Source organism: Myotis daubentonii, chromosome 3 (assembly GCF_963259705.1).
Source record: "Myotis daubentonii chromosome 3, mMyoDau2.1, whole genome shotgun sequence".
NCBI lineage: Eukaryota > Metazoa > Chordata > Mammalia > Chiroptera > Vespertilionidae > Myotis > Myotis daubentonii.
This window is the reverse complement of record NC_081842.1, coordinates 146,929,862-146,941,862: the sequence shown is the minus strand read 5'-3', so window position 1 is coordinate 146,941,862 and position 12,001 is coordinate 146,929,862. Positions and strand designations below refer to the sequence as shown.

General features: G+C 36.7%; 1 protein-coding gene across 2 annotated transcripts in view; it reads left to right on the top strand.

Annotated features, from left to right (window-relative positions):
- Positions 1–12,001, top strand: part of ABCD3 (ATP binding cassette subfamily D member 3) — a 93,163-nt gene that overhangs the window by 33,752 nt on the left and 47,410 nt on the right. For both annotated transcript variants that reach the window (XM_059688767.1, XM_059688768.1), the window contains exons 3-4: positions 1,669–1,767; positions 6,699–6,787. In XM_059688767.1, the coding sequence (XP_059544750.1) occupies positions 1,669–1,767; positions 6,699–6,787 (188 nt within the window). The remainder of the gene's footprint in view (positions 1–1,668; positions 1,768–6,698; positions 6,788–12,001) is intronic.

Genomic DNA, 12,001 nt, shown 5'->3' with positions numbered 1-12,001 from the left:
GCTGATTTTTATCCAGTTCTTTTTATCAGTCTTCCTGATTGAATTCTACAAACACAAACTTAAGACTTCCTTTCTTGGTCTATAATTTTGTACTACATTCTGTGCCTAATCCTATATAATAAAGAGCTAATATGCAAATGGTTGTCACACCCTTTTGCCCTCACGCCCTCCCGCCCTCCCGCCGGGGCTGGTGGACCTGAGGCCATGCCCCCCTGCCTGGCGGAGCTTGATGGGGGACCTGAGGCTGTGCCCCCTGCCTGGTGGGGCTTGTTGGGGGTGGGGCTGGCCAAGTCTGGGTCTCGCGCGACTTTGACGTGCACGCGGGTGGGCGGGGACTTGACTCTGGGTCCCGTGGCGCACCCCAGACTCTGACAGGAGGGAGATTTTCATATACATTTCACTAATTTTCTTTCATCTCTGACACTTCTATTATAGAGAAAGGGCAAATAGCAATATTAAAATATTTCCTCTAATTAATTCCCTTTTAATGTGCACAAATTTCGTGCACCAGGCCACTAGTAGGATTATAAAGCACTTAGCACAGTGTCTGACATAGATGGTAGCTTATTACTAGTCTAATTTAGTACAAAAATTATTCACTATAGGGTATCAAGATAGATGCTAATTTAACTATAGCATATTTACACTAAAGTTTGTCTAACTAATAGAATTCACTATATCTTGGGTATTTATCAATAGTATAGTCGTTAACAAATAATTGAGCTGTGATTGTGGGAGATGTGGGTAGGTAGGGGATGGGTTCCTTCTGGGGTGTCTTATCTATCCCAAGAAGTTCCTCCTGTCTATTCTTCCAGACAGTCCAAGGGTAATAAAGTAAATAGCCTCCACCATACCCAATTCATATCACTTTGTCCTTAATGTTGCAAACCAGTCAAAATGAAAAATGTCTGAGGATAATAAGGTTAATTACTACTCTTAAATATCTTTAGTGGTTTCCCTCTACACTGACAATAAGTTTAAATCCTTACTGTGGCTTTAACCCTCTGTCCTTTATAGGTCTTTGCCTACCTTCAGCTTTCTCATTTTGTTCCCTTTGCTCTAGCAATACTATCATCTTGCTCCAATTTTATTCCTACCACTAGGTTTTTCTGCTTGGTATTTCCTGTCCTTTACTGCCCTCTTCCCTCCAAACTGATCACATAGTTTCACTTTGTTTATATCTCAGCCTAAATGCCACCTTCCCAAAGAGACCTTTCTCATCATCTTGTCTGAATCATTCTTCATTTTCTCATGACTCTGCCTAGTCTATCTGTAACAATTTACTTATTAATTTTTATGTTTCCCCTGCTCTATGAGCTGTATGAGTGAAGAAACTTTGTCATTGAATTTATGAGGAAGAGAGAGTGAATTGGCAAATTGCATATTAGAAATGCTAAATGATAAATTTAGGAATCTAAAAGTTTCATGCAATTGATATCAGGGAAATTCATGTTCAAGATAAAACAAACGCAGCTTATTGTTTTTGGTAACATCTTATTTTCTTGAAAGCATGTTTGAATATGAAGAGCAGTATAATTTTGTATTTTCTCAATGTAATAACATCTTGATAGTTTATATTGACTTAGATAATACATGGTTCTTTTATCTTATTTGTTGTAGATTTGTTATAGCTATATTAAATTTTTGTTTTTTTTTTTTTTTATATAGAAAGAAGGGAAAAAAGAGCGAGCTATGGTGGACAAGGTGTTTTTTTCAAGGCTCTCACGGATTCTGAAAATCATGGTCCCTAGAACATTTTGTAAAGAGGTAAGTCATATATAAACAAAGTGAAATTATAATATTAAGTGTTCAACTTTAAAGGTTACATGAAATTAGAATAATAAATTATAAAGCTTTTGTCATACTAAGGCCAAATGTTTTCTATATGGGTCATGGTGACTACTAAATTTTTGTCTTTAAATCATTGTCACATAAGTATCCTTATTGTCCAGTGCCAGCTTTAAAATTTCTCTTATTTATGAAATATTATTTTATTATGTTTTATGTAACATTCTAGAGTACATTAGTGCAGGTACCCTAAGTTGTGGTGCTCTATTATAATGAAAACAAGATTAAATTTAGAAAGACAAATCATTTTATTTCATTAAGATATTAATAAGTCACATTGATATGGGATAGGTTTCAGGGTTACTTCTTCATATTTGACTAAATATGTTTTGTTTATTTTTAAATTTATTTATTGAATTTATTGGGGTGACATTGATTAATAAAATTATTAAACATGTTTTTAAAAAAGACACCAAAATGATATCTGAAATTTCAAATATTTTCAGTGAGTTGGTTGTAGGAATAAAGTTTTATTATCCCTTTCTTTGCCCTTTTATTAAGATTATCTTTATTTATTTATTTATTTATTTTTTTAAAATATATTTTATTGATTTTTTACAGAGAGGAAAGGAGAGAGATAGTTAGAAACATCGATCAGCTGCCTCCTGCACACCCCCCACTGGGGATGTGCCTGCAACCAAGGTCCATGCCCTTGACCAGAATCGAACCTGGGACCTTTCAGTCCGCAGGCCGACGCTCTATCCACTGAGCCAAACCGGTCCTGGCAAGATTATCTTTATTGATGTGTCTTTTTTTTTTACTGGCCTGAAATTTTTTTATTGTTTAACATATTACAGATAAGTGTTTATAATGATTCAAAAATAAAATATTGCTGTGTTTTCCATCTTTAATCACTTCAGTATTTTCCTTTTATACAACTAAAAATATCACCTTTTTTAAAAAAAATTTAAATTCTTTATTGTTTGAAGTATTACATATGTCTCCTTTTCACCCCATTGATCTCTCCCTGGCCACTTTCACCTCCCAGCACATGCCCTCATCCCCCTACTGACTGTCCATTGGTTTTGCTTATATGCATGCATACAAGTCCTTTGGTTGATCTCTTATCTTCCCCCCCCACCTCCCCCTCCCCCCCCCCCCCCCCCCGCCTTCCCTCTGAGATTTGACAGTCTGTTGGATGCTTCTGTGTCTCTGGATCTATTTTTGTTCATAATATTCCACAAATGAGTGAGATCATGTGATATTTGTCTTTCTCCGACTGGCTTATTTCGCTTAGCATAACGTTCTCCAGTTCTATCCATGCTGTCGCAAATGGTAAGAGTTCCTTCTTTTTTACAGCAGCATAGTATTCCATTGTGTAGATGTACCACAGGTTTTTAATCCACTCATCTGCTGATAGACACTTAGGCTGTTTCTAAATCTTAACTATTGTAAATTGTGCTGCTATGAACATAGGGGTGCGTATATCCTTTCTAATTGGTGTTTCTGATTTTTTTGGACATATTCCTAGAAGTGGGATCACTGGGTCAAATGGGAGCTCCATTTTTAATTCTTTGAGGAAACTCCATACTGTTTTCCACAGTGGCTGCACCAGTATCATCACCTTTGACTCTTCTTCCCCTCATACCTTATCTTTTCAGTCACTGGGATCTGACAGTTTTTCTTCTAAATATTCTAGCCTGGATGTGATAGTGTTCTTTAATTAGTCTCATTTCAGAGAATCTCCCCTTTTAATCTTTTCTGCCAAATTTATCTTATGATGTTTCCCATTGTTCAAATTTTAAAAAGCATTTGCCTTATAATCTATTAATAGCAAGAAAATAATAAGATGCTTCAAAAACAATGTGATTCCCTAGGAGAATAAATATTCCTCCATTACACTGGACTTGCTCTCCTTCCCCCTTCCTTCCACCCTTAAGTGGAACTCTTAAGAGTTCCACCCTTAAGAAACTCTAAAAAATAAAAACATTTGTTTATTTCTGATTAGATAGAGATAGTGTGTTCCTTGAAGAAAAATTGGAAAATGCAGATGGATATTTTTTTCTTCTTGGTGCCTGTTAGCCTCCCACTCAGAGAGAACTTCTGTTATTATTTTGGTGTGAGCACATAATAAAAATGAGATCACACGGAAACTTTTAAAATATGCTTCCTCCCTTGTATTTTAAATGTTTTTCCAAGTATCCTTGAGTTTCTCTTAAATTAGTTGCTTTCCGTTTCTATTGGATTATTATAATCTCTTAATGGTCTGTTTGCTTCTTCTTTCCTAACTAGTTAAAATCCTAATAAAAAGAATATATATATTTTCTTATAGGATAAATCACAACCTGACTTTGACCTTCCTTTCAATATCATCTGCTTAGAAGATTCTTTGCCATGTTTCAGTCAGACTGTGTGGTGTCATGGCTTCATGTCTATGACATCCCGGGCCCCCACCCCAACAAAATTAAGTTATTTTTTAAATGTAACAAATACTTTTAAAAAAAAGAGCTTAATGCTCATTATCTTCTTTATGAAGGTTTCCCAGGACCCTTCAGGCATAGTTAGTTATTTTTTTATTCTACAACCTACCTGACTTTGGAGAGTTCTTATTTAAAATACAAGCTTCTCGCCCTAACCTGTTTCGCTCAGCGGATAGAGCGTCGACCTGCGGACTGAAGGCTCCCAGATTCGATTCTGGTCAAAGGCATGTACCTTGGTTGTGGGCACATCCCCAGTAGGGAGTGTGCAGGAGGCAGCTGATCGATGTTTCTCTCTCATCGATGTTTCTAACTCTCTATCCCTCTACCTTCCTCTCTGTAAAAAAAATCAATAAAATATACATTTAAAATACAAGCTTCTCTGGAAAGATTCATATATTTCCCCCCTCATCAGTTAACAGCATATACTTATTTAATTACTTAGCAGGGGTTTGTTGACTACAAAATGAATGTGAGACATTGGATAGATCTCTAGGAGTTAGTAAGAAGGTAGAAGAGCCCAACTTGGCTAACCGGCCAGTTTTGTCTAGAGTTATTTTATGAATCATTTTTGAAGGATATGAAAATCCAAATTTAACCTTAGTTCAAGAAAGTGAAGTAAACTCCTATAGAAATCAAAAAAGATTGGAGGTAGGGATAGATTAACTAATTTATGAAATAGAGAAATGAAAATACTACATATGAATATATGGAAATTCATATATACCAGAAGGTGAGAGAAAGCCTACATTAGTGCAGATCTTTAATTTCTGTCATAGTCTGCAAACCCATTAATAATGGGAATAGTGATGACTTTAACTACATCTTTTATATAAAGGCTTTTCGGGGCTGTCAATAATTAGTTTGCCAGATTTTGCTAAAGTGACACAAGTAAACTTGATACTTACTTTAAGGATAAATTAAGCCAAGAGCATAAAATGAAGAAATAAATAAACTATCTTTGTCTAATGTTACCTTTATACAACTGAAGTGATTAATTTAGGATTGAGGCTGTATGAAAGGTCTGAATTAAAAGTTAACATTACAGTTAGAATGGCATACAGACAACATTTATTAAAATCAATAGGTTCTACTGTCAATTGAATATCTAACTTTGAGATGGTAAGGTAGGGTAGAAAGATGGTATTGTTTCTTTCCAGCAAACATTGGGGTAGCATTTGTCATAGCTCATCACAAACTTTATTTCACACCATCTTCTTTCTTATGGCTTCATTCACTACTTCTGTGTATGACTCCCTGTCTTGTCTTTCACTTAAAGGGCTATATTTTTATACCTTAATCTTTTAAAAAAAGTATTTGTTTTGAAAAAATTACATAAGTATTAGATGCAGTTGCCCCTCAATTCCATAACTTTGAAATTAAGCACATTATCCAACAACTGTCCCCCCTGCCACACACCAGCTTCCCCGACTTTAGCTTCTGTGTTACTGTCATATTCTTCCTGTTTAGAAGGTTTAAGGTCAGTTTTGAATGTGTATTGGAGGTTGGAGGGTAGATTTTCATCTAACACAGAGATAATTAATTACTAGCCAGCCACTCGATATCTCATCTCTTCCCCCTTGATAATTCTTCTTGTACAGCATTGCTTCAGTAATGTTGTCTAAACAGTACCTTTAACATTTTGTTCTACCTACAAGCTTTCAGTAGTTTTATATTGTCTAAACTCTGCTGGATATGCTATACTGTAATTCATATGGTTTTAATCCATTTATTTTTCATTAAATCATTTTTTTTTTTACTCATAATCCTTATTCTTTCTTTTGATTTACTTGGTATGATTAATGTATTCCTAATATCATTACCCTATTTTGCTACCCAAGGCCTTCTTATCCTGTTACTTAGCACATGAAATGATGCAAATATACCTACATTGGTCTGTTTTCTTCCCTTTTTTTAGTGTAAATTTTGCCTTAATAACTAAATTGAAAGTCCTGTGAGGGCAGAGGCACTCTTAGAGATTTTCCTAAAAAACGGAACCAAACTTATTCTACTTGGGCAAAAGTATAGTCTTCCATATTTGTAGTTTAATTGTATATTGACAGTTATTATCATTTTTCTTTATTAATAATATATTAAAAATATAAGATAATCATAATACATGTGATTCGGGTAATTTAAGTAATAATGCTAATTTCTGACACTGACTAATTGTATGAAGACAAGTCACTTAACCTGCCTGGGATTCACTTTTGAATTCTGAATAAGAAAGTTAGATTAAGTGATCTTTAAGGCCTTTCCATTTATATTTAAAAATTTTTTAAGAATTGCCTATAGGTAAAATAGCCAACTGTAATAAAGCTAGACTAAAGCCTTGAATTTAGAAATAAAAAATCTTTACCAAAGAAATATTTGTTTGTTTTTTAAACTTTTAAAAATGCATTTATTTAATTTACTGTACCTGATTTATTTTAGACAGGTTACTTGATACTTATTGCTGTTATGCTGGTGTCTCGAACATATTGTGATGTTTGGATGATTCAAAATGGGACACTCATTGAAAGGTACTTTTCTATTCACCTTCCTCCCATATGTATGAAATACTAACCTGTCTCATATTTAAACAGTATCTTAATGAGCAAGAAATATATTCTACATTAGGTAAATACTTCAATCAAATTATGTCTCTGTTCATTTACTTGGATATTTATTGAGTGTCTCCCATGTGCCAGGAATTTTATGAGAGGGATATACTGGTGAATGGGAGAGACCCTCCCTGTATCCAGGTCTGCAGAGCTGACAATTTATAGAGGGCTGGAGACAAATAAGAGGAAAATTAAAATGCAGAATAGTAAATGCTTTACAAGTATTGGGGATTTTAAAAAGTCACCACATTGGATGACTAAAATTAATGAGATAATTTGGAGGAAAATATCAAACATTTTAGGGAATCACACTGATAATGTTGATTAAAAGGAAAAACAATTCTTAGACATTTCTTTTAGTTTTTGAAGTTAGTGTTTATAAATTTTTATTATAGTCATTTTACATATTAATTATTAATTACTGCAATTGATAATTTTGGATCTAAAAACAAAAATAACGTGTTGATAAAGAACTTATTCCTCATAATACCAATTGAATGTCAGAGTAAAATTTTTCTTGGAATTTTGTTTACTGGTATGTAATATTTTATCAGAAAATGTCTTAAATACTTAATCTAAGATAACTTTCAGAATGATAGTACTTACACTTTTTAAATGCTCCCAAAGTTTGAAATAAAGATTATTCCCCCTCATATCCTCGATTTGCTACTTTGAGGATTTGTTGGAAGAGGAAGAATGCTTTCTTTTATGTACATGTTTTCTGACTCAGCTGTCTCAGAGAATAAGGGTTTTCTGCATAAGCTTAAAGCCCTAATCACATGCCTCTGAATATGTGTAAATTGTGTAGGCTGTATTCAACACAAGTCTCTCTGAAATCTGTGGTCAGTCCCAGGCCTTTTAAAAGGTTTTAGTCAAAGTAATATATAAACAGCTTAAAAATGATATGTGAACATAGCTTAATGTCAGATAGTCTTGCAGGAGTTAGTCACAAACGTATCAATTCTGTGCACCATTTCTTCCAGTCATAACTGTCATTCCTGTAGCCAGTAATTTTCTGTTCTTTTTATTGTTTCATCTCTCTCTCTCTCTCTCTCTCTCTCTCTCTTTTTTTTTTTATCTCTGGACTTCAGTGTGACATACTTGTGTTACTGTTTCTAGAATTTTCAGTTTTAAAGTATGTATTTATTTCCTACTTTGGAAGATGAGAATCAGCTTTTTACACTGTTAGCCATGCCCATGCTCATCCTTTCCCTCTCATTGTTGTTCTATCACAATATTTTATTAAATTGGAATTTATTGTTTACTTGATTTTGACTGTTGTTTATAGCTGAGCCACATGGCATATATTTTAGTAGTTTCTTTTATATACAATGTTTTGTTTCTCCTGGCGTTTAGAAATTGCAAGGTTTTGTGTGCTTTAGGTTTTTGCCTGTTTCTTACTAATTGAACTCAAGCTTATTGACAACACTGTAAAATCATCTCAGTATTGTAATATGGTCACCTATACCAAATAATCTATTGATTTTATCTATTACTACCCACTCTATGCTTCTTGTTAGTTTCCTGTCTTCCTGCTCTAACCAGGATGGATTGCATTTTAGGCGCACTAAATAGCAGTCATGTTTGAATTTGCTTTTATCATGCATAATCTTGGGAATTTCTTTCATACTTCTCTGCTGCAGGAATTGAATAACCTGTTTTCTGTATCTTTTGTTTTCTTCTTCCTCAGTTTATGTTCTCATTTTGGCAAATTCAGTCTTTTTTTGAGAAAAGGTACAAGGGAAATACATTTTTGAGACCTTTTAGATCTGATAATACTTGAGAAGTATTTATACATTCCCCGTTGGAAATTACTTTTTGTCAGAATTTGGAAAGTATCCCCTGTTATCTTCTAGAGGCCTGGTGTATGGAATTCGTGCCCAGGGCAGGGAGGTGTCCCCTCAGCTGAGCCTGCACCCTCTCCAACCTGGTACCCCTTGGGGGATGTCTGACTGCCGGTTTAGGCCCAATCCTGGGGGTCTGGTCTAAACCAGCAGTTGGACATCCCTATCACAATCCTCTACCGCTGGCTCCTAATTTCTCATCTCCCTGGTCACCCCTAACTGCCACCCCCCCCCCCGGCCTAATCGCCCCTCAATGCCTGTGCGTGCCAGCCTGATGGCCCCTAACTGCCTACCCCTGCTGGCCTGGTTGCCCCCAACTGCCCCCCCCCGCCGGTCTGGTCGTCCTCAACTCCTCCCCCCCCACCGGCCTGGTTGCTCCTCATGGCCCCCTCCCCCCCACTGGCCTGGTCACCCCATGCATCCTGCTGTTCAGTCATTTGGCTGTCCCTCACTGACCCCCTATCAGCCTGGTCGCCTCACGCAGCCTGCTTGTTCAGTCGTTTGGTCGTCCCTCACTAACCCCCTGCCGGCTTGGTGGTAGGCAGCCATCTTTTGAGGGCATGAGGGTTAATTTGCATATCACCTCTTTATTATATAGGATAGGACTTACTGGTTCTTAACCTTTGGAAATTTTTATGATCATTTGTTACTGATGTATTGCTGGTGTTGGGGAATTTTACTCAATATTGGTATGATTTGTTCATTTTTTTTTTTTTTTTTTACTTCATTGTGCTGGGCATGAGGTGAGCTCTTTTCCATCATTCTTTCTCTCCATTTTTATCTATGCCTTTTCTGGAATCCTTATTAGTTGAGTGTTGTATGTACTGGATTTATCATCTGATTATGCTATAATTTTTATACTATTTGTTTTGTTAAAATATGTTTTTATTGATTTCAGAGAGAGGATAGGAGAGGTAGAGAGAGAGGGAGGGAGAGAGAGAGAGAGAGAGAGCGAACGAGAAACATCAATGATAAGAGAATCATTGATTGGCTGCCTTCTGCACAACCCCTACTGGGGATCTAGCCTGCAATCCAGGCATGTGCATTGACCAGGAAATCGAACTGTGACCTCCTGGTTCATGGGTCGACACTCAACCACTGAGCCACACCGGTCGGGCTCTATACTGTTTTTATTACTGATATTTATTCTGTATTCTAGGAAGTTCCTTTTAACTTTATCATCCAGAGAATTTTTATTATATTTTTATTTCTAAGAGTTATCTTTTTGTATGGATGTTCATTTTTATAGCATTGTTTTTTGTTTGTTTCCTTCATGATCCTTTGACTGTTGTTCTGACTTTGTTAGAGGCTTTCCTCAAGCAGTTTGCTACTCTTGGCTCTATATTCATATTTAAAACTGAAGGCCTAAAAATCTTGTTAGAATCCAATTTGAGAGCTTGTTGAGTGTCTGGTCTCCAATGTTTGTAGGTGTCTGTGGGCAGAGTCTGGTCAGTTTTGTGTCTGTGTGCCTCTAACAAATCTAAGAATTTCAATATAAACACAGTTCAGATGTTCATTGTTGCTAGCATATTAGCTTTAGAAGGATCGGTTTTATTGGAATCCTTTATGAATTTAATGTAGAGAAAAGTGATGTTCTTTTACATTATTTTATAATTTTATGCTTTTTCTTTGATGGCTGTATTATTTAGATGCCATATCTGTTAATAAAAATATAGACTCCCCAACTATTACCTGTGGCAAAATATATAGGTTACACCCGCTCTGAGTAACATTATCTATAATAGTAAAAGTGTAATATGCAAATCGACCGAACGACCAAACAGCAGAACGACAGTTCGGATGACCTTCCGGACGACCACGCTATGACACCCCCTGGCGCCAGGCCATCCAAGGCAAGTGCAATGCGATTGGTCGGAGGGGCCCTGCCATCACCCTACGATCACCCCACAGAGGAAGGCCCAGGCTACCCTCTGCGGGGTGACCGATGTGGGGGTTCCACGATTGATTGCCCCAAAGAGGGAGGCCCAGGCCACCGGCTGGCGGGGCGATCAATGGGGGGAGCCCTCCGCTATCACCCCAGAGAGGGAGGCCCAGGCTACCCGGCCGGTGTGTGGGGCCTCCCGCTGCCCAGCGATGGATCATGGAGCCCTGGTTGGGTGGATGGGGCCTCCCTTTGCTGGGTGATCTATCACAGAGCCCCGTGATCAATAGCCCCACAGATGGAGGCCCAGGCCTCCGGCCAGTGACACTGTGGCGGGTGTGTGGGGCCGGCCAGCGATCGCACCGCAGAGGGAGGCCCAGGCCAGCTAAGCGATCACACCTACGCAGCCAGGGGAAGGAAAGCCCCAATAGGCCCTGATCGCCGGCCAGGCCTAGGGACCCTACCTGAGGAGTCCTAGATTGAGAGAGGGCGCAGGCCGGGGTGTGGACACCCCTGTCACCCCCCCCCCCACACACACACACACATAAATTTTGTGCGCCGCGGCCTCTGGTATTAAATATCTGTATAGAATTTGTCATATGTTACATATTAAAACCCTGTACAGTCATGGTATAATACAGGAGATTTGTTTATTTTTTAAAAGATTTTCCCTTTTATTCAGATTTTGATTTCATGTTTTTGTAATCCAAAAGTGTATTATTTATTCTTCTAAACTAGAGATTTCCAACTTTAATTGAATAGATGCCAATACATATTTTCTTAAAGACTTACTGTCCTGTAGAAAATGCCTAACTAAGAGTATGTGATGCATTAATTTAATTGGTGATTGTGGATAGAGGAAAGTTATTGTGTAGCATGAGCCAGCCTTTAATTGTAGAGTAATCATCTTGTTGCAATTTTAGTTAGGAGATGTAAAAAAAATATTTTTTTTAATTTAATAGCTTTTAAAAAACTTATTTTGATACAATTTAAACTTACAGAAAAGTTGTAAGAATAGTATAAGGAGCTACCTTAAACAGTACTTTTACTCAAATTTACCAATTGTGAAATGATCATTTTAAAGTTAATTTTCTCCTTAATAAATATTTTTGAGTTTCTGCTGTAGCAGAAATATGAACTATTTTATATTTAGTCAAATTACAAGTTTTAAAATATTGTGAGTTCATAATATGGAGCATTATTTGAAATATTTACACATTTCTCTAACTTGTTACTAAAGCTACATTGTAAATGGATTTATCTATTGTTTCCCATTTGTCTTCCAAAGTAGGTTTAGATTCATCCGTTTCTGCTTTGGTGCTTAGTGTACCTCATTTTAATATCCTTTATACGTTTTAGGCTTATTTGTTAACAGTGGCTAATTCCTTTGGAGTGTGGGCACATTTT